Source organism: Oculina patagonica, chromosome 9, assembly GCF_052425735.1.
Source record: "Oculina patagonica isolate OP01 chromosome 9, crgOcupat, whole genome shotgun sequence".
Classification (NCBI taxonomy): domain Eukaryota; kingdom Metazoa; phylum Cnidaria; class Anthozoa; order Scleractinia; family Oculinidae; genus Oculina; species Oculina patagonica.
The window spans coordinates 5,321,259-5,344,935 of record NC_135766.1 but is presented as its reverse complement, the minus strand read 5'-3'; the positions used below and the strand labels follow the sequence as shown (position 1 = coordinate 5,344,935).

The 23,677-nt window shown below is 39.5% G+C and overlaps 2 protein-coding genes across 2 annotated transcripts; one reads left to right on the top strand and one right to left on the bottom strand.

The window, feature by feature from the left end:
- Window positions 1-2,784: 2,784 nt before the first annotated feature.
- On the bottom strand, window positions 2,785-21,279 carry LOC144666852 (solute carrier family 2, facilitated glucose transporter member 8-like). The gene is made up of 4 exons (XM_078528260.1): window positions 20,943-21,279; window positions 6,460-6,666; window positions 4,936-5,239; window positions 2,785-4,116 (listed from the first exon to the last, which is right to left on the bottom strand). The coding sequence occupies exons 1-4, from the start codon at window positions 21,174-21,176 to the stop codon at window positions 3,365-3,367; spliced, it is 1,497 nt and encodes a 498-aa protein (XP_078384386.1). The 5' UTR covers window positions 21,177-21,279; the 3' UTR covers window positions 2,785-3,364.
- A 1,367-nt stretch (window positions 21,280-22,646) lies between these two features.
- LOC144666553 (uncharacterized) lies at window positions 22,647-23,677 on the top strand. Its single transcript, XM_078527972.1, has one exon. The coding sequence runs from the start codon at window positions 22,667-22,669 to the stop codon at window positions 23,675-23,677; it is 1,011 nt and encodes a 336-aa protein (XP_078384098.1). The 5' UTR covers window positions 22,647-22,666.

Genomic DNA, 23,677 nt, shown 5'->3' with positions numbered 1-23,677 from the left:
CTGTTTTGGTACATCTTCACGTTTTGTTACTATATATTGTTTTCTTGCAAAATAGACTTACTTCTCGCTAAAAATGGTGAAAATTTAATAAGCGCCCAGCCTCGATTAAGCGCCCACCTCGAATAAGCGCCCACTCTCAAGGTCTAAAAATTTAATAAGCGCCCAGGGCGCTCAATCAAATAAATACGGTATCTACAAGACTAAATTTAGCAACATATGAAGATTCCAGTAGAACGGTAATATTGTACAACTTTAGCTTTTATCTTCAGTATCATTTCGCCATTTCGTCATTTCGCCATTTCGCCGTTTCGCCATGTCGCCGTTTCGCCATTTCGCCATTTCGCCATTTCGTGTTTTAAACACGCCCGGAAAAGAAAATTTGAACCAAGGATAAAATTGAACCACAACATATCCGTTGTCTATCTCGGAATCAACCATTTTAGATGCTTCGAAGCTGTACGATTAATGCAAATAAACCACCCTTCCTGCAGCCAACATTTCTTGCAGGTTACGAAAGCTGCGAAAGACGAAATATTTCCAGTGATTTCACAGGCAGACCACCCTATGTGTTCGTGGTTAATTATTGTTGACATGATCTGAAAACCAATCGATCAATCGATAAAATTAGTTAATTGGTATCGATTGGTATCGGCCAATCGATGATCAATCGATAACAGATAACCACACAAAAGCCGTTCATTGATTGCTATCGATTGGCACAGCAATCTCGAACAGACGTCACGCACGCTACTTGTCCGGTCAGCCGCCATTTTTCAGATTTTAGGAGGCTCTGATCTGGGGACGAAGTTAGGAAAACAAATCCGGCCCAGTCTTCTCAAAACAAAGAATATACCCCGTTGCAAGTGTACTCGGATTACCACTTGCCCGTCATTTGTCTTTCCGTGTCATTATGTGGACGACGCAAAGGTACTACTGTACTGAATGCAAGGTGTAAGGCTAGCATCTTTGCCGTTTTGAGGTAAACGTCGGTGAGGTCTTTACTGCTAGCAAGAAGAGGGGAGAACGCCCGGGGGGCTACTTGAAAAGGTTTGATACGGGGAGGCTCCGCCCCGAGGTCCAACCCCTTACCCTTTTATATACCATTTTGACAGAAAAAGTACCCCTTTCGTATACCTTTTATTGAAAAAAGGTACCCCTTTCACATACCTAAATTACATGACATATACCTTACACAGGAAGTCTTATTCTCATTTTTATGTAGTGTTTAATAAATCAAAATGATACAGCCGTAAGATGCGTCTGTTCGAAATATTTTTATTAAAGACCCCTTTAAATACCTAAATGACAGATTTCTCTACCCTTTCACATACCTAATCTTGTGAAATTCCTACCCTTTTATATACCTGAAGCGTGAAAAAGGTACCCCTTTCGGGCGGAGCCTCCCCGTATAGGCCATTATAGGGAGTGCCCCCCCCCGGGGGAGAACGCGGAAACGCGTTTTAAGTTGTTAACCATCGTGGACAGCTTGGCCACCTACAGTTTGAAATTGTGTATCCTCTGAAGTCTGTAGTATTGGTCCATGTCCACACGTAATCATTTTCCACTTTGGATAGCGTTTTAAAACGTTTCCGTTTTTGATTACCGTTTTCATGGGAGTACGTGTTGACGGGAGGCAAAAACGGAAAGAAACTTTTGAGTTTTCAAAGGAAAACGGATACACGTGGACGGGGCGTTGTTTTTCTCCTGTTAACGTTCAAAGCATTAAAATGAAATGTGTTAACAATTAATGCGTACAAAGATGTGGTACTTATTTTCGCGGTAACTTAATTTAGCGAAAATGGAACGGGCATATTTCGCGGGACTTAATTTTCGCGATTTGGCCAAAAATGCGCAATTAACATAAAAAAAAAACACGATAGAAAACTTTTAAAAATAATTTGCGTGGGTCTTTAATTTATAAATGGGTACCAGCAAATTGAAAACTGGGAGGAAACCCTGTGATGGACAAGCATCCCATCCAGGGGAAAGTAGTAAAAATTAAGTCCCGCGAAGATAAGTAACAATAAGGTATTTATGCGCCTATTCCGTCAGCTTGTAGATTTTGAAACGTGACAAAATCTGAAACCAATCGATATAAATTAATCTATCGATTGTTATTGGAAATCGATACCAATCGATAACCACACGAATATTCGCCATCGATTATCAATATCAATCGATTAATTGATTGATTGATATCGATTGGAGAGAAACATTACGTCGGCTTCGATTTACTATAAAATATAAAATTTACTCTAAATGATTCAATAAATATATGTTATTTGCCGGCTGGGAGGTCCGTATAGTGAAAAACTGTGACCGAGGTCTTGAACGCCGAGGTCACAGTTTTTCACTATATGGACCGACCCTAAGCCGGTAAATAACTTATTTAGTTTTTTCCTTCTTTAATGTGTTTGATTAAAAAAACCCTAAAAAACCTACAAAGATTTTCTTGCAAAAATGTGTTTGTATTATACGCGCGCATCCAATGTTGAGTCGATCGCTATTTATAAAATAACTCAGATACTACGCGCGCTCTGATTGGTCAAATTGATCAAACACCTATGTACTTGACGGCTCGTGATTTACTCGTGTTCTCACAACATCCCGCGCGGTTTTATTACGCCAGCAAAGCCCAAGAATGAATCGACAGAACAGCCAAGGTTTCAAGCGAAATAATCGACTGTAGAAACGGATGTACAGAAAAGAAAAACTGATTTACTGCGGGGGCAAGCTAGTGTCAACTATTTCTAGTTATTATTATCATTTTTGTACAGTAAACAGTTTCCACTGTGCTATTATTCATAACTCTTTTATTCACAAGAGTAATAAGAGTGACATCCAAGTTTACAAATTTTATGGAGTGCATAAACTGTGGAGGTACAAAAATTGATTTTAGTCACAGCCTCCATCATTTATATTGATAAACGTAGTATTAATAATTACAATAACAGCAAAACATTTTTATCTATTTTAATAAAAGTAGGGCTCCAGACACGAATAAGGTACAAAGGCAAAAATATAATTCTGAAGTCCCACATATTTTAAATCTCTCTTCCCTCCCAAACAACAAACACAATAAATTATTTTCAAACAGAAAACTTGTGGAGGTACCGGGGTACCTGACTAGAGTAGTCACACATTTTTCAGGCGTCATCTTCAACCTAATCTATAAGTGGACACCCTTGGGAACAGAAAAACTGTCCAATTGGAGAGGTGTCCGTTTATGGAAAATCAAACAAGTAGTCATTTTCTCAGTCAAACAAAAATAAGTTACTACTTACAGAAGGTGTTCATTAAAGGAGGTTTTAAAAATTCATTTACTCTGTTTCATGAAAATATTAAAATATTTTTTCAAGAATTTTCATTGAATTTCCTGATAGCCCCGTCTATCCTTGTCAAACAGGGCCTCTATCTCCTCGAAGGTTTTCCCCTTTGTCTCTGGCATAAGAAGATAAACAAAAATAAATCCTAGTAAGCACCATCCGGCATAAATCCAATAGACTCCTTGGATGCTGAGCGCAATCACCATGGAGTCGTATGTCTTGGTAACAATAAAAGCCAGTGTCCAGTTTGCCATGGTCGCAAAGCTGCTGGCTGGGCCACGTGCTCGCAGGGGAAATATTTCTGACATGACAAGCCATGGAACTGGTCCCCATGCTAGGGCGAACATGAGATTGAAAAGACCAATGCACAGGATTGACAGCCAGGAAATTTTGTTCGCTGGTACCGAATGACTTATTGAGCCCAGCAAGGAGACAGTGTCACTAGCTGAGCCACTATCGTTTGGTGGAGGGATGTAGACCTCAAAATAAATGCCAAGTCCCAAAAGTGAGAGACACATTCCAAGTGCGGTGGTCCACAGGAGAATTCGACGTCCCGCTTTGTCCATGAGCAAACAGGCCAGAACTGTTCCCACGAACTGAACCAAGCCCACTGCAATGGAGACAAGCTTTCCATCTAAAAAGCCTGCGATGGCGAAGATATGTGCAGCATTAAACAGCACTGCATTGATTCCACAAAATCGTTGGAAAATCATTAATCCAATGCTGATTATCAGGGGCTTTGCTATTACTGGTGATAGCACATCACGCAACCGAGGCTTCTCATGACGATCTGTCAAAGAAAAGAAAATTTATTACTACAGTGAGCCCCCATATAAAAAGCCCTTTGCATCTTATACACATACACATATGTTTAGTATGGGCTAACAATAATAATAATATTAAAAGATAGTAATAATAACAATAATAATAATGATAATAATAATTATACTTTCTGACTTGGGCTTTTCAGGGCAATGTGAAACAAATAATTATTGTGAATGAACATAACAGGGTTAAAAATCTCAACTGGCAGGAGGCAGACCAGTTTACAAACATATTTACAAACATAACCGAGGAGTTGAATCTGGGACTATCGAGTACTTTGAACCCAACTACCAGACCAACTATTCTGCCAGGCTGCCTCCAATGCTGACGCTTAGGGGCTTTGCTATGAATGGTGGGAGGTGCGGTGGCCTAATGGTTAGCGTGCCGGACTCCAGATTGAGCAGTCTGGGATCAAGACCTGGCCGGGGTCACTGTGTTGTGTTTTTGTGCAAGACTTTATTCTCATAGTGCCTCTCTCCACCCAGGTGTACGAATGGGTACCAGCGAAATAATGTTGGGGGATCTTACAATGGACAAGCATTACATTCAGGGGGAAATAGAAAATTTCCCAGACGCTTAATGCTACAGAAACCGGGATAAGCTCCAGATGAGTTATCATGAAAATCCACAGCAAGTTCAAAAGAAGATTCCCTGAATTTCTCAAACTTTGACAAAAAAATTATATTTTCCCATGGACCTGACATTAAATAAAATGTACCCTGATCTTAAAAAACAATTCTTCTGCCTGTCTAAACCATGAACAATGATTCGCAATTGGCCTTACCAAGAGTTGCCTCCATTGTGAGGCACTCTTCCTCAATGTCAACATCAGGACCTCTTAACCAAAGCAGAGCTTTCAATGCTTCACTTCTCCTGTTCTTTCCCAATGACCAACGAGGCGTCTCTGGCATGGAATACATTAGAATTAAGAGCAATACTGGGGGAATTGCACCAATAAAAGCCAGCCACCTCCACTTGCACAGGACACCCATTACAAAGAACAGTAAAAGGCCCATTGTCACCGCCAGTTGGTTGACGGAACCTAGCATACCACGCAGCCGTGCAGCTACAATCTCTGCAATGTAGACCTACGTAAAAACACAGCACCATATTTTATTAGCAGTTGCCCTCCACATGTATTGATTAACATTGCACCACTTACCAGTAATAACTGAACTCAAACCCTTGATTTAGCATTCACCTACATTTATAGCAAACATGGCCACCTTTTTAAAAGCCCTTACTGGCATATTTAATTTCTTTTTAGGAAATCAAAAACGCTTAAGTAAACTGGATGCCCTGAAGTTTTATTTCACCGAAAAATTTTCATAGAAAATTGTAAAGTTGATCTGCAACCATGGACATTTTTGGTTGAAACGCTCTTGAAAACATGAATTTATCACCATAGTAACTGTTAAATACGTGTCAGTACCCCCGTTCCCCCTTTCAATGTTGGCAAGTGGTAAGAGGCTTTCATGTGTCAGATGAATGTTTTTTAACAACATTGCATAGGGGTGGGGAGGGGCAAAATGTGTGTGAATAATTATTTTCCAATACCTGTGACCATGGTTGTGGATGGTGGTCACCCAACTAGTTTAGCTTTTTAGTTATTTTAGGTTACCAGCAACTGTATGTACTTTTTAATTTATTTATTGTTTAAGTTGCAACTTGTAATTTTACAGTTCAAATAAACCTTGTTGTAGTTGTTGTTGTTGAGACACATGAAATATATCAAAGCACTCTTGAATAAACCACAGGGTTCTGTCTACGTTTTAGAGTAGATGGTTGACATATAATAGGCGGTCAGATAAGCACTTGTTTAACACATAGGCTATGTCACCAACAAGGCGACTCAATACCTGAACTAGCCGTTTTTTCGCTGGTTGCTAGCACTTAAAGGGACTAGTTATGTCATGGATTTTAACAGATTTTTGAACATTGCTATTTTAGAGGACTAAAGTTGTTTAGAAGCCTGTTTGGCTGTGGATGGCTCGGATGGAAATGGATTGCGATTTAAAATGTTAGCCAAAGTTTTCAAGTTGTTCTGGGTGTCATAAAAAATTTAACAGTTTAGATTGAACATCTGCAAAATGCCCTTGACATAGCTTCTTTAATGAGACTCCTGAACCATTGTGTGAACCAGTTAACCTGGCATTTGCTGACCCTCTTTGACGGGCAACCCTGTTCTCAGTAGTCAATAACTAATACAAGAAGCAGGGTTTTATAAGAAATAGGGATTTTGCAACTGGCTATAGGTATGTAGTAAACGCAAAATAGCCATACTTTTTTGAATACCACTGATACTTACTGGAACAGCAAGAGAGATTGTGCCACAAGCCAAGCCTGTTATGATACGGCCAGCGTAAAGCATGGAACGGTTTTGAGCATAACTTATGAGTAACCATCCTAGCTCAAATGGTACAACACACAACATAATGGTGCCTTTCCGACCCAATCTGTCAATCGCCCATCCAGCAACAGGACTTCCAAAAATGGCACCACTGGTAACCAAGGACTAAAAAGATGTATTGAAATTCAAAGATTAGAAAAATTACACATGTATATTACAAAATTTTGGTCACATTACATGGGTATCACCATCTCAATTTTTCCTACTGTCATCTTGGAGGTTTGCTTGCCATGTGAAAATTGAGCCCTCTCAAAAGTAAACCAGCAATTAACCCCTGAACAAGTTATAGCAATAATGCATTGAATGAAAGTAAGTATTGGCTCAAAGATGAGTGGAGGTGTATATGTTATGGTCCAATTTTAACCTTGGTTCAAATTTTATTTTATTTTGATCTTCTCGAATATAGTTATGTATGATAATGAGTTTAAAACAATAATAAAATTTGAACCAGAGATAAATTGAAGAGCTCCGGGGGAGAACGGCCTCTGGAATTTCTGGCTAATTTGAACATTATCGAAACAGCTCCAAATTGCGCATGCAGGTTTAAATGTTTACGTGTGCTTAACACTGTCCTGTGTTTTATTTCACTGGTCTTTCTTTCGTTTTTGAAAAATTACGCATGCAAAAAGACAAGGTTTTTGCTGGCGTGGCATCTTTTTTACTTTTCTTTCACAAACGATAAACGAAGAAGTCCTTTTGTTCCTCAAAACAATGAAGTCAGCTAAATTTTTAGGGTTACAGTCCTAGCCCTAACGCAAAAGGTAACCCCAAGGCCTTAGGGTCGGGGTTAGAGTTTCAGATTAGGGTTACAGACTTAGCCCTAATGCAAAAGCCTAGCCCTAACACAAAAGCTTAACCCTAGCGAAAAAGCTTAACCCTAACCCCAAGGGATTAGGGTTAAGGTTTCAAGTTAAGTTTAGATTGCGCTTTTAGTGCAGTAAGCTTTTACGCCAGTTTGCTTGCGCCTAGCCTTTACTGCAGTCTGCTTGCGGTGAGCTAATTTTTGTTGTTTCGGGCAAGACTATTTTAATCTGTTACCGTTAGCTGTAATTTGAGGTGAAAGTGAAATAAAGATTGATTGTTGTGTTAGACTGATTGACTGAATACGTTTGCTGGTGTTGCCACTTTATAGTCTAGTTTTGCTTTCAGTAAAGTGCCGCCGGCTTGCTCTGACCACTTCTATCTCCACTCCTTACATCATCACACATCTACAAAATCCCACGAAAACAAGATAAACTAGGCACGAATCGATTGATTTATTGATTGATGAATATTTAATGAGGCACAGAAAAAATTTTGCGAAGGGAACGTACCCTGCGAAACATCTAAAGAATTTTTTAAGTCTAAAACCAGTTCGCTTCTCGGTAACTTTGTCGCTGCAGCACCCAAGGGGACACTGCAAAACTCACGCTGACATAGTTCCCGACGAGAGATCTGTGTTTTTTAGACTTTAATATTTACCACTTGGCTCCGCCGGCCTTTGTCAGACAACTTTCTCTTGAGCGCTAAAAGGCACTATTGTACAAAACAATCGCCGAACATCTCTCATTTCTTCGAGAAATGCTGTGAGACTTACGGGTTTTCAGACTTAATGATGTCCTTCAACCGCCAAGTGGACGCACTTGCACTCAAACGAACCAGTAGTTTATTTTCCCAAGAAATGCGCCATTTTTTCGACTATTTTGCTTGTTTACAAGCAGAAGTAGGAGATTAGGAGTGATGTGGGCAAAATTTGGAACATTCTTGTCTACTCTCAAGGGACTTTTTTAATTTCTCAAGGGACTGTTTTAATTTCTCAAGGGAGTTCTTTCCGCTTAGTGGGCGATGAAAGGGTCTCTTATTATTATTGCGTCAACACTTCCGATCTCGTGTTAAAGACGTGACTTGTCACATATTCCGGTGTAGGTGATGAAAGGGTTTGTCATTAGTATTGCGTCAACACTTGCGGGTTCAAATTGCGGCCTCGTGAAAAAGCATTAAAAACGCTAACAAAATTACAGAATTCAGACTACTACAGAGAACCTTGAAAGAAACTTTGTTTAGAATTTATTTTTAGTTTGGATGAAGTCAAGAAATGTGTTGACAAGCGGCAGAGTATCGAAATTTTTCGCACCGTGCTGTACTGCACGGCAGAAATAATTATCCACATGTTCATGTTGAAAGCGAAGTTTTAATTTGAGCAGCCGGCTTTTGAAGTCAATTGTACACTAAATGGATTTACCGATCGTTCAAAAAATTACAGAGAACCTTGAATGAAACTTTGTTTAGAATTTATTTTTAGTTTGGATGAAGTCAAGAAATGTGTTGACAAGCGGCAGAGTATCGAAATTTTTCGCACCGTGCTGTACTGCACGGCAGAAATAATTATCCACATGTTCATGTTGAAAGCGAAGTTTTAATTTGAGCAGCCGGCTTTTGAAGTCAATTGTACACTAAATGAATTTACCGATCGTTCAAAAAATTACAGAGAACCTTGAAAGAAACTTTGTTTAGAATTTATTTTTAGTTCGGATGAAGTCAAGAAATGTGTTGACAAGCGGCAGAGTATCGGAATTTTTCGCACCGTGCTGTACTGCACGGCAGAAATAATTATCCACATGTTCATGTTGAAAGCGAAGTTTTAATTTGAGCAGCCGGCTTTTGAAGTCAATTGTACACTAAATGGATTTACCGATCGTTCAAAAAATTACAGAGAACCTTGAATGAAACTTTGTTTAGAATTTATTTTTAGTTTGGATGAAGTCAAGAAATGTGTTGACAAGCGGCAGAGTATCGAAATTTTTCGCACCGTGCTGTACTGCACGGCAGAAATAATTATCCACATGTTCATGTTGAAAGCGAAGTTTTAATTTGAGCAGCCGGCTTTTGAAGTCAATTGTACACTAAATGAATTTACCGATCGTTCAAAAAATTACAGAGAACCTTGAAAGAAACTTTGTTTAGAATTTATTTTTAGTTCGGATGAAGTCAAGAAATGTGTTGACAAGCGGCAGAGTATCGGAATTTTTCGCACCGTGCTGTACTGCACGGCAGAAATAATTATCCACATGTTCATGTTGAAAGCGAAGTTTTAATTTGAGCAGCCGGCTTTTAAAGTCAATTGTACACTAAATGGATTTACCGATCGTTCAAAAAATTACATCCAAGTTCAAAGCAATAACAGTACATTACCATTTCGTTCTCAAAAGACTTGAGAAGCCGCAATTGGTCCTTGTTTAACTCCGTGATTTGAATTCAAAACGCATTTGTAAGCACTATTACACCATATCTTCGCGGCGGTGAAAGGAAAGATAAATCCTTCATCAACAAGGTTTCAGCACTCTGTACTCCATGGTTTTCCGTTTTAAGGCCACTTTAAAATTCTATAGTGTTTCTCCTTTCCGTTTTAAGTCCCAAATATGTTTTTTTTTCTTGTTCAGAATCAAAACAAGGCCTTGGAAGTTTGTAAATACAACCCGCGCGGCTCTACGATTTCCTTGTACGATTTCAATGCACGGAATAATACGAAAAACCTTCTTCTAGGACCCCAAGAGTTCTCTAAAAATATGCGCAGAAAACAGATTTTGATTGGTTTATTTGCCGTTATTATCTATAGAACAATAGAAGAACCAAAAAAACTCCAGGGAGGGTGGGAAAGGGCATATTCCGCTGTAGGTGATGAAAGGGTCTCTCATTAGTATTGCTTCAACACTTGCGGGTTCAAATTGCAACGGCGTGAAAAAGCATTAAAAATGCTTACAAAATTACAGAATTCAGACTCCCAAAGAGAACCTTGAAAGAAACTTTGTTTAGAATTTATTTTTAGTTCGTATGAAGTCAAGAAAAAAATGTGTTAACAAGTGGCAGAGTATCGAAATTCGTCGCACCGTGCTGTTCTGCACGGCTGAAATAATTATCCACATGTTCATGTTGAAAGCGAAGTTTAATTTTAGCAGCCAGCTTTTGAAGTCAATTGTACACTAAATGGATTTACCGATCGTTCAAAAAATTACATCCAAGTTCAAAGCAATAATAGTACATTACCATTTCGTTTTTAAAAGATTTGATAAGCTGCATTTAGTCAGTGTTTTGAATTCAAAACGCATTTGTAAGCACCATTACAGCATGGCGGCGGTGGAAGGAAAGATAAATCCTTCATCAACAATGTTTTAGCACTCTGTAGTCCATGGTTTTCCGTTTTAAGGCCACTTTAAAATTCTATATTTCTCCTTATCGTTTTAAGTCCCAAAGATGGTATTTTTCTTGTTGGTTTTCAAAGCCTGGTGAGACCGGCACAAGCAATTTGGGGGTGGTTTCCAATGTTTGGGTCAACATAACACTGGGGAGCTGGTGTTAAAGACGTGACTTGTCACATATTCCGCTGTAGGTGATGAAAGGGGCTCTCATTAGTATTGCGTAAACACTTTCGGGTTCAAATTGCGGCGTCATGGATTGAAGATAACTGTAATTTTTGCATACGCAAGCCAAATCGGTCATAAACTGTCTAAAAACGTTTTGTTCTTTGTATTAAAAGGAAAGTTCTTGGAGAGTGCGTTTTATCCATTAGTACCAAGTTATCAGTACAAAGATACGCACGTTAATGCTTTAGTTTGGCAAGAGTGAAGTTAATGAAATAACATAAACGGATACAAATTCCAGTGGTTTTTAACTGTTGCGGAGTGGAGTGGTTTTCAACGGTTTACGAAGTTTAAAGGAGCAATAGAGCTCTATCTACTGCTCAATAAATTTGTTTTCAATAGCACTGAACTTGACAGTTGTCATAAACTTTTCTTCACCGTTGGAAGAATTCACTCTGGAAAAGAGACATGTTCAGTGGAGCAAGAGAGTTACCTTGAGTGCTAAGTGAGTACAATCTTGCGTTGATTGTTTGTATGAATGTGTCATGTGGTACAGATGTTTTTTCGATAAAGTTATCGCTACATGGTTTCGCTTTTAGTCTTTGAAGTATTTCCGCACTGCGGTTGGTAAGCGAGTGGGGAAACATCAACGCAGTTGCAGTATCTGGCAATTCTCATTTATGCTCGTGATTTTTGCCATCAGTAACTGGTTACATGAGGAGACGCAAGCGATATTTTTTGGTGCGCTGTTGGAAGCCGTTGTTGCTATAGACGCCAATTGTTTCACGCAGAGGCTTTCTCATTGTGGTTACGGAAGGTGTTGTAACATGTCAAAAACGCTGTGGATCGAATGATCGGAATTACGAAAGATCAATTTTCTTTCTAGGCGGCAGAATAAATTATAATATTTCGCGGGAACATGTATTAGTTTTGCTAGAGCTGATTTATTTCGAGCTACTTGATGACTTCGATTTCGTAAGGCGGGATGTTCTTGAAGTAGGAATTTTCATTTATGACAAGATAATCGGTTTGTGGATCGATACAGTAAAGCATGTTTTGGCAAAGTCGAAATGGCTATATGATCCGGGCGCTGGTGCCGTCAACAAAATCATTCGCCTCTCAAAACATTATATTTCGAGATCTTGTTGACGGGTGCCGATGTACATAGCTTTCCCTTTGGAGGGGCATGATAAATCGTTCGGGCATCGATGAAAAAGGCCTGTTTCATTCTTGTGCGAAAGCACGCGCTCAATATGTGTGCAACCTGACCCATCGAGTTGATTTTATTCAGCTCACTCTTCGTCCATTCGGTTTCTGGCCATCGTCTGAAGGAGGATTCCAGGTAAGTCAGTTACATTGTATATCAAAAAGTATCCGGCAAAGAAAAGTTAAAAGCCATGCATAACTTAAATGAAAATAATCCATTCAATAATAATGCTCATTACTGTAATTTCGATTACCAAAACACTGATTTGCTAGAAATCATAGTTTATAGCCATTTGCGCAACGCTGAATTCTACTCTTCAGTAAATCGGTAAATTTGTTTGCGTGCTATATGCTACAGCATAACCCACTGCACTGGCCACATATCAACCAGACCAACGGTAGTAACGATTGTTAATCATGTTAATTTGAGATATCAATATGATTTCCTTTGTACGTCGGTACATTCCTACACATTAAGTGGTATACTATTAAATAAATAGCCAGAGGTACTAATCATACATTTCGATGTAACTTAAAAAATCTAAGCACGCAGCTTAATTTTTTGTCCATCAGAACTGGCGGGTGGCACGCCTCAAACAGTTCGATGTAACCTAAAAGAACTAAACACGCAGCTTAACTTTTTGTCCATTAGAACTGGCGGGTGGCACGCCTCAAACAGTTCGATGTAACCTAGAAGAACTAAACACGCAGCTTAATTTTTTGTCCATCAGAACTGGCTGGCGGCACGCCTCAAACAGTTCGATGTAACCTAAAAGAACTAAACACGCAGCTTAATTTTTTGTCCATCAGAACTGGCGGGTGGCACGCTTAAAACAGTTCGATGTAACCTAGAAGAACTAAACACGCAGCTTAATTTTTTGTCCATCAGAACTGGCTGGCGGCACGCCTCAAACAGTTCGATGTAACCTAAAAGAACTTAACACGCAGCTTAATTTTTTGTCCATCAAAACTGGCGGGTGGCACGCTTCAAACAGTTCGATGTAACCTAGAAGAACTAAACACGCAGCTTAATTTTTTTGTCCATCAGAACTGGCGGGTGGCACGCCTCAAACAGTTCGATGTTACCTCGAAGAACTAGCTAGAACTAATCACGCAGCTTAATTTTTGTCCATCAGAATTGGCGGGCGACACGTCTCAAACAGTTCGATGTAACCTTAAAAAAACTAATCACGCAGTTTAACATTTGTCTATCAGAACTGGCGGGTGATACGCCTCAAACAGTTCGAGGTAACATGAGGACTACTAACGCCTCATCTGGTTCGATGTTTTCACTATTGTCTCCTATTTTTTTTATCAGTGTAGAGAATCTGACCGCCAAGTACGAGCCGCCAAGCAAAAAAATAAATAATTAAACAGAATTAAACAGGGTAATGTTTTTTTAAAACAGCTTTATTGGGAAACTGTTCGTAAGATTTTTAAAGCAGGGCTAATTGAAAACGCACCCGTTATTTCCCGAAAGCTTTACAATGTATTGCTTTTTATTCGCCTTGTAAATTGCTGGAAGCGATTGATATTGGTTGAGGTCACACTTAGACTTTTCCTGTGGTTAAGGGCTTTTACTATAGTAAAAAAAAGTAAACAAAAGTTAACTATGGTAAACTGTGCTTGTTGACTTTTACATTTTCCAGATGGCTTCTTGTCCAAATGATGTCAATCAAACTGCAATTTGATGACTAAAACAAATATGCTCAGACATTCCACTTTCATTCGCTTGTCGCCTGATTCAGAACGCGTGGTCCTTACGATTATTGCTCTTCTTCTATTAATCGCTGCTATCCAGAAAGCTCAGAGATTCAGATTTAGTGTCCTGAACATGTATTTTCTTCTGAGCAGACGACGGCACGACTTACCCACTGCTTACCACTGCTCTCCTCGCAAGGCGAATGCTGAGAAGACAAGCTTCTGCGCGGCGAAGAAGAGCGGGCATTTGTCAGACATATTTTCAGCGAATGTTTTATGACAACTGAAATAAAAGGTCTAGCGTTGCTTCTGTGTTGATCCGAACACAAGAATAAAGCATGTAAATGAAAATGGCGCAACCATTTCACGGTTCCGGAGCTTTAAGACATTTCATGTCAAAACTTAGACAATCCATTACTAAATAAACAAAGTTAAGATAAACGCGCGATAAACCATGCCTTTTCAGGTCGTTTTACTATAGTAAACTTTGCTTTCATCCTGCCGCCGTTGCTATCGCGACAGACTACGATTACATTTACCATAGTAAACTGAAAAAAGCCGGTCACACTACAAATCGGCTTAACTATAGTAAACTTGACTTTACTATAGTAAAAAAAGCACTAGTGTGACCTCAACCATTGTACAAGTCATGCGCTTAAATTGCGCGGCTGGGTTTCTTAAGCGTGCAAGGCGTTGACGTGTGATTGACATTACGCGTTCATTAACCAAAGCGTTCAAGCAATTCTTGCTGTGAGATCTGTCAGCGACTTCTATTGTTTTATCTTTAGTCCGGATCAAAGTTCGGTCATTTCAAATGACCGAACTTCTCGTATCTAAGGCTTGCGTCTTGTCATGCTCATTTGCCATCGTTTGCCAAAACGTACAATTTTTAAAGTGCTACGCTTTTCGTTCTTTTTTTTCTCTCACTTCTGTTATGTTCAATTTTTTTTAACACGTGTTTTCTTTTGTTCTGCCGTGTTTATTTATAGCCGTTTACGCTATTCCGTTGTCTTAGTTGCTATCAATGCTGACACACCCCTTGACACACCAGTTGAGATAAAATTCTCCCCTTAAAAAAGAAGTTTTTTTTTCTTTTTAGAGAGATAAGCTACCACTTTATTCCATTTCTACGGTATGATACATTCTATGAATTTTTGGTATGGCAGTTTTAGTATTTAATCCTGAATTTCCTTAGTATGTTTTCGTGAGCGATGCTTTTGAATTTACACAATGGACGCACAGCAAGATAAAACGAATTTCCGGTAATTGTTTGAGTACATAGGTGGTGGAAAACACGGATCCTGCTTCCCAAAATCCGTAACCGGGTTTACATTACGTTTTTGACGTAGGGTATAAGCAAGCCCGACAGTTTATAAATTTCAGTTAGAAACTAAACAGATGAAGTCTTCTTTTTAAGTTATCACCCAAGATTTTATTCTTTCTTATAATTTGAAACAGATTTTTGGTCTAATTAGACCGTAAATCGCCAAAATTATTTTAATTCGCGTTACTTCCGTTCTCCTCCAAGTTTGGTATACAGGAAGTGAATTTTATCCGCCAATTACCTAGTGATTCCGGCCAAGAAACTTTAATGTGCCTTACATGACGATTTTTGCAGAAGTTATTCCTTCAGCAATATGGCGGTCTCGGTCTAACGAGCTTTAATAGGGTTTAAAAGCTCGTTAAGATGGTCTTTGAGAAGGAATTATGATCTGAAACGTTTTTCGAGTGTCAGAGAAAGTTACTTGGAGATTTGGGTCTATATTCGAAGCTAGAAATTGAGGTAAATTATCTTTCTTGTTGCTTCGCACGTGTTTCGGTCTGTTGCGTATGCTGTTGAATAACTTGTGTGTGTTTTTTACATCCCATCGCCCCGGGCAGCTGAAAATTTGAACACGATATTATTCATAGAGCGCCCCTCAAACTGCTCAAGGCTGCTTAATCGGCAGAGAAAACGGAACAATCGATACTCACCAAGAACTATGTCGGTCAAGCTGGTTATCCTATACGTAGTTATTCCATAAAACGCTGGTTATAGATAGCCACACATTAGCTTTGGGCAGAGCGCGCTGTTCAACTGACTCAAAATCGTTCACATGCTCATATTACATACAGAAAAGAAAGAGACCTGTTTTGCCTCTTCAGTGACAGCAGAATAACCGACGGAAACAATAGAAATAAAGTCAACAATTACTTTTTATTGTTTACAAATACAAGTTAGTCAGTTATTAAATTCTCGTTTATAAATCCGCGCGTCGTTTTCTTCTGTTTTAGCCAGCAGAAGGTTTTGGTTCATTTTCCCCAGGTACCATCGATATTTTGTAAAATCCCAGCAAGTTTTCTCCAAGGAAAACCGTCCCAGCAAGCGAACAGTCTCATTCCTAAATTTGCCAGCCAGCTCAAGTTCAGGTTGCAGAGCGGAAATTTTGTGGAGCGGTTTCGTTGGGTTCTTCTGCGTATAAATAGATAAAATTCCAAATGGTACAAAATGCTCTTTGGATCACCTTTTTTTTTAGATTGAAAACCTCGCTTGTATCATAAATTATGTGTCTTTAATGATTTATTTGGAAATGTAAAGTTTTAATACTTTGCCATGGTTTTTGAGATGCAATCCTTGTGTTTACGCAGTACAATTTATTGGTAGTTAATTTGAAATTCGGTCGATTTTTCTCAGGTTTTCAGGTTAGTTTTCATCTTAGAAAAAGGAAAATGTATTGTTGTAGTTCCAAATTTGTAAAGTGATTGAATTTTTTTTTTTGGAAACTTGATAACTTTTACATAAGCCGATGTGTTACTCTTAAAAACGAAATGTTTAGCTCGTTAATGTGATATTGAAACTTTAACTGCTGTAAATAAGTTTTGAGTTATTAAATAAAACATGCATCATGGTCTTTTGTGCATTTTTATGTTATAAGAAGGGGTTAAAATTTTTTCATTTTTTGAGCTTTCTTTTTTGGCTTGTTACTTTTTTGTCAGTTAATTTGTTAAACACAATAACACTTTGAAGGACAAAAAGGATTTCAAAAACTCAACAACAAAATTTAACAACAAGGCGTTTCCTATTGGTACCCCATCCAATTACTAAACCCGCCCAACAAACCTTAACTTTGGCGATAAGATGACAACAACTACTTTCCATGTGGTATAAGAGAACACGTAGCTCATCTCACAACAGCTCACCTTGAGCAGGGTTTGACTTGGATAAATTACCTTAATAGAAACCCCTTGTTCTTGTGATTCCATTAGAAATTTCTCAGTACAAACTTATTAACTTCAGGAACTTTCATTTCCCTTTTAACAGCTTTCTTAACTTACTTCGGCTTTATGCGTTTCTTTATCTCGAACCTATGCCCCACTTCACCCTACCCCCCCCCCCCCCCAAATAATCATTATTCGACGCCTTCTTTACCTTAAATTGGCGTATTTTTAATTGAAATGGTTCTTTGTTTTGGTAGCTGTTGTTGCCACTTTTTAAAATGTTTCACACTTCTGCGTTTTACAAAATTCACACATACTGCCTTTTAAGAAAATACGTCAATGCGCATTTTACAATGTTCCTCCCATCAACCGTACCGTTCCACCGTTCCGCCGTTCCACCGTTCCTACATTCCTAATAATAAACTAACCAGAATATCCAGGACAACACAAATTTACATATTTCAACACTTGCACTCCTAAACAAAGTGAAAAGCCTAATTCACCCTTTAAAAAGAACTACTCCATACCACAATTGACTGCCAACAGATAAACCATAGCAAAATAGTCGTAGTCTCACAGAGACCTTTGATTCTTCTCTGCACTTGAAACCCTAACATGTGACTAAGACGTCACAATAGAATAGCAAGTCCCAGTCCCTCGCTGCTACCGCCTGGGAGCAAATTAATGGCGGTCGGCAAAGTTGGTTTGTGAAACGCTGTTTTTACATCCCGGACGACTGTAATAAAGTTCCTCGAGGCAAGATTTGCACACGCGATGCGTGGAATAATGTCTAGTGCTGGATTACTGTGGACAATGTAAGCTACAAAATCTTTTTTTTTGCATGCGTAATTTTTGAAAACGAATCAAAGACCAGCGAAATGAAACACAGGACAGTGTTAAGCACACGTAAACAAACCTGCATGCGTAATTTGGAGCTGTTTCGATAATGTTCGAATTAGCCAGAAATTCCAGGGGCCGTTCTTCCCCGGAGCTCTTCAATTGAGCCACAACATGAATACCGGTATGTCATTGATGCAAACTGTCAAAGAGCATCAGAAATGCTGTATGGACACATGCTACTACAAGACACAGTTGCTAACCAATGGAAAAATTGATTTGATTTACACTGGAGACAGACCATCCATCTGAGACAAACTTGGCCAAACAACGTTAGTTCATCTGGTAATCCATCTTTGTAAAAGTATGGGCAAACATGAGAATCAATTGATTCAGACAAGTTATTTCTGTATATCATCTATCAAGACAAACTAAGCAGATAGTTCATCTGGCCAAATCTGTCTGCTTGACAGTATTTATACAACTATTTATATTACATAAACTAACGTTGTTTCCCCAAGTTCGTCCCAGATGGATGATCCATCTCCAGCATAAATCGAAATTTCAAAACTCGATGGCAAAAATATTTGAGGGCTCCCGTGCACCGGCCCCCGAACTTACGAAAGCCGAGGAGGGACATCAGATTTCAGACTTCAGACTTCAGACTTCAGACTTCGGACTTCGGACTACAGACTTCAGACTTCAGACTTCAGACTTCGCTTGATTTCCGCTGACCTCCGAGTTGTTGAGTTGTTATAGTCCGACGGCTTAAGCACCAACCTTTGCAGGATTACAAGCATTCGCATACTAATCAATTTTTGATATAGTGCCAACGCCAATTTCCTATTTTCAGCTAGTAAACAGCAATGAAATTTTCAGCCGAGAGGCCCCCCTGCCCCTTCCCCACAAAGTATTTTTTCTTGTACTTTTATAAACCTTTTATTGTTGATTTTTATTCATAAATACAGATATGAATGCTTTTAATTAGGCTTACAATTGTTATTTTTTACTATCTGTTTGATACCAATAATTTAATAGGAAATTATTGCATGGGAAAAGATTTTTCGTTCCCGCCCTCTGCTCCCTCGCGTCTTTCGTTTTTGCGCTTGCGTTCAGGTCTCTCGCGATCGGTGAACCGTTCGCTAACAGAAGAAAAATTGGAAAATATAGGGCTGTGAACAGTCTAAATTACAGCATTTCATTCTAAATTTTGTACGTGCGACTTGGTATCACTACCTGGCATAATAGTATTTGTCTATAAACAAGGACAAACAAATATTTCACGAAATTTCATTGATTTTAATCCTATCCAGACCGGGAGGGGCGGAAAGTGCCCGCGCTGACTTTGAACGCTCATAACTTTTTCAAGATTCAACCAAACGCTACCAAACTTTGCGAGTTTATCTAAAATTTATCTGTAAATAATTTGGTAGGGTAAGTTGTTGTGTCAGGAACTTGACGTCACCACGGCAACGGCATTTTGACAGGCATGTTTTCCCAATTATGTAATTTTTGTGTTTCTATTAATGAAAAATAATTTTAATGCAATTATTTTCATCCTTTTACGGTTTTTAAGCACAGTTTTATTGATTTGAGTACTTTGCAGTAATTTTGGGCGGTTTTATGACGTTTTGGAAAAAATTCGAAATCCAAGATGGCGGATCCAAGATGGCGGCTGTTTTGACATTATGATGCAATTGTCACGTCATGTGACGTCATATTCCCATGTGACGTATTCCAAAAGATAGGTGTTTGGACATACTATATATTCCCCAAGTTTCATTGTGATTGCTTAAATATTCTGGAAGTTACGGAGGTCTGAAAAGATCCAAAAAAGCCCGGTCTGAATAGGGTTAATAAATTAAGGTTTCCATGGAAACTGGTGTTTTTCGGGCTTGGCACTATATCTGAAGTAATTTCTGTTGGTGACCACTTTCATTGTGCCAAGTTTCATGCTTGTATCAAAAAGTGCACAATTCAACTAAAATTTCGAGCTAAGCCGCCGGACTATTAGATCAGGCAGATCCACTCTTTGAAGTCAGATCCAGATTAATTTATTGCTATGAATAAAATTGAATTAATAAATTCCCACCTTGCAGACCTGCAGACAGCGGTACCCGGAACCATTTTTTTTCTTTATTTCACACACAATAGGCCGCAATATCGTTTATGGCTTATACATGACCTCTGGACTTAATTACGTAAAACTGGACAAACAAACAAACTAGATTAGAAAGAGCGCGTAAATTACCTAATAAAAGTTAAGTCCAGTTTTAGCAAGAAAGTGCCAAATTGTCCAAAAGATCCATTTAAACCAGGAATTTCTTTTTCTCGATTTGCATAACTCTTATAACCCTTTGTCTCGTGTGACAGTCCAGACAGAGATCATGTATAAGCCATAAACGATATTGCGGCCTATTGTGTGTGAAATAAAGAACAAAAATGGTTCCAGGTAAGTGAGAATTAATTAATTTAATTTTGATCATAGCAATAAATTAATGAAGTTATTTTAAAAAAAATTCGTTCCGCCGTTCCACCGTTCCCGCGTTCCACCGTTACACCGATTACTAACAACTGGATCTGACTTTTTTGATAGCGAATCTGACTTTAAATAGTGGATCTGCCTGATCTAACAACTCAACAACTCGGAGTCTGAAGTCTGAAGTCTGAAGTCTGAAGTCTTAAGTTTGAAGTCTGAAATGTGATGTCCCTCCTCGGCTTTCGTACCGAACTAGAATATGGTTAATCTCGTAACTTAGAACTTAGAATGATATAGGGAAAATAAAGATTGATTGAAATAACTGAAATATAAGAAGAAATATAAAATACTTCGAAATTGGGAATGAAATCAGTTGATGGCGAGCAAGTAATCACGAGATTCAATCTTCTCTTTCATAAAATTTTAATCAAGCTACGACCCGATCAGCGATACCGTTATAAAGAAACTGTTTAACGTACATATTAGCACAAACTCAATAAAGCAATTCACTGAGCACGAAATTTTGCGGAAACTAAATTTCTAATTCAAACTCAAAATAATACCGCGCTCGGGACTCGCAGACGAAACATAAGTTACACAGCAAAAAGACAGCACAAACTTACCGAAAACCAGGAGCCTTGCTCAACAGTTAAACGAACTGCGGAAGGCGTATTAGCCTTTTGTAAATCCTCCAAAGCTGAAGAGGAATATCCCAGACAGTAACCAAAGCTAAGCGGGCCGAGAGCTGCGATAAACGTGGCGAGAACTGTTCTGGCTATTCTATCTTTGCCCGTCATTCGATCAGACTGAACCAAACGCGAGCGACTATATTCGTTGTCTGACTCAGCATCAGCCATTTTAGATGCTTCAAAATTGCACGATTATTGAAAATTTAAACCACCCTTCTTGAAGTTATCATTTCTTGCATCTTGCAGCTTACGAAAGACAAAATATTTCGTGTACCGGTGTTACAAAAAATTGTGTTACTTCCGAAACTGAGCGTGACATTGTTCGTGACATTGTCCATGTGACGTATTTTCCCACGAGGATGTTTATTTTTAGACTTTCGCTTAGGCCACGTGAGAGAGACTTTCCGAGAAGAACTTGAGACGAGAAGTGTTTTGAGTTGATTGTCGAAGGGTGCGACATGTTAAGCTGGAATTGAGTAAAATTGTTGTGTTACCGAGAATCCTGCGTTCAGTCTGGTAAACGTTTACTTCACCAAACCGAATCCATTCGTAACATTGGGGGCCTGTCCGGGAGTGAAGCATAAGAAGCGTTTACTTTACTACCGTAACCAGGTCAGGAAAGGTGCAAATTTATTCAAGTTGTGTCGTTTGTGGCGATTTTGTGAAGTTTATCGTCGAGGAGAATCGAAGGACAAGCAAGCAGCATCTATGAGAATTGTTTGTTTTGATTATTTGCTGTGTGTAGAGCACAAGAAGTGTTTATTTATTAACCTAACCGCTAGAAAGGAACAGTTTCTTTCAAGGTGTGTGGTTTGTGTCGATTTGTCGAGTTTATCGTCGAGCCGGAGAATCGAAAGTAATTGTGTGGATTGTTTGTTTGACTATTTGCCGTGTGTGAGTGGAGCACAAGAACGAAGAGTTTATTTACTACCGTAATCGCAGGAAAGAAACAAATTAATTCGAAGTGTGTGGTTTGTGGAACTTATCGTCGAGGATAATCGAATTACAAGTGAGTCGCGTTTGCGAAGATTGTTTGCTTCGATTATTTTGTGGTAACCTTTCAAGCGTCTTTGGCAATGGAGAAGTTTATTCAGATGGGAGAAAAGTTTGGACTCGAAGGAGAAAAGCTGCTCAAATTTGTAAAAGAACAAGAGGAGAAAGAGGAAAGACTTCAGAGAGAAAAAGAAGAGAAAGAGGAGAGACTTCAAACACAACAAGAGGAGAAAGAAGAGAGACGTCGACAACAAGCAGAAGAGAGAGACGAGAAACGTCGGCAGGAAGAAGATGAAAGAGAAGCAAGGCGCCAGGAACGCGATCTCCGAAAAATGGAAAGGGAAGCGGAACTTTTGAGACAGAGAGAAGCGATCGAAGCCGCGAAAAGACAGCATGAGTTGGATCTAGCACGTTTGGCGGGAGATGGACATTTCCCCGCACAACCGAACAATAACAAAGAGGAACGAGCCAAGACACCCAAGCTGCCGTCATTTGTGGACGGCAAGGATGACCTCGATGCCTATCTCCAGCGTTTTGAACGGTTCGCCACGAACGCTAAGTGAGAGAAGAATGGTTGGGCTACAAAGCTTAGTGCTCTGTTGACAGGACGCGCCCTGGATGTTTATTCACGATTGTCAGAGGAAGCCGCTACGGATTACGATAAAATGAAACTGGCACTGATGAAGAGGTATGATTTAACTGAGGACGGCTACCGTCGTAAATTTAGAGTATCTAAGCCTGAGATTGATGAAAGTCAGCTCCTTTTAGCCTGTGGAAAAAGGATTCCGTTGCTTAGCAATGCGTGCGTGGAGCCGTTGACTGGAGCTAGAAGCAAGATGCCTGTTGTAAAGGGTAGAGTGGGTGAAAAGACAGTGGATGTTCTGAGAGACACTGGTTGCAGTGGTATTGTAGTAAAGAAGGAGTTAGTTTCAGAGGAGCAGTACACTGGTGACTTCAATTGTATGCTGCTTATAGACAATACTGTGAGAAAAGTACCTATTGCAAAGATCACTGTGGACACCCCTTACCTGTCAGGAGAAGTTGAAGCACAGTGCCTCCCCAATGCGATCTATGACCTTATCGTTGGTAATGTGCCTGGTGCAAGAGCCGCAGATGACCCAGACCCCAGCTGGCAGGAAGCGTGTGCCGTGACTACTAGAGGTCAAGCTAAGAAAGCCGGAGAACATACCCCATTGAAGGTACCGAGTTCATCAGAGAGTCCCATAGTAGATAGAGAGAAGCTTATGCAGTTGCAGCGTGAGGATGCGAGTTTGAAGAAGTACTGGGACCGCGATGACACTCGAGTGAAGGGTCAAGCTGAGATCTCATTTGAGCGAAAGAGCGGAGTCCTGTATCGAGTTTACAAGCACCCGTACGTAAATAGTGGAAAGCCAGTGAGACAAGTTCTGGTTCCAACCCCGTTGAGACGCCAAATCATGGATGTAGCTCACGGGTCAATAATGGGTGGACACATGGGCATAAAGAAGACAGCTGACAAAATTCAGGCTGCGTTCTACTGGCCTGGTATCCAAGGAAATGTCACCCGACATTGTAAATCCTGTGATGTATGTCAGAAGACCGTACCAAAGGGATCAGTCCCCAAAGTTCCGTTGGAGAAGATGCCGATAATTGACAAGCCGTTTAAGAGAGTAGCAATCGACCTGATTGGTCGATAG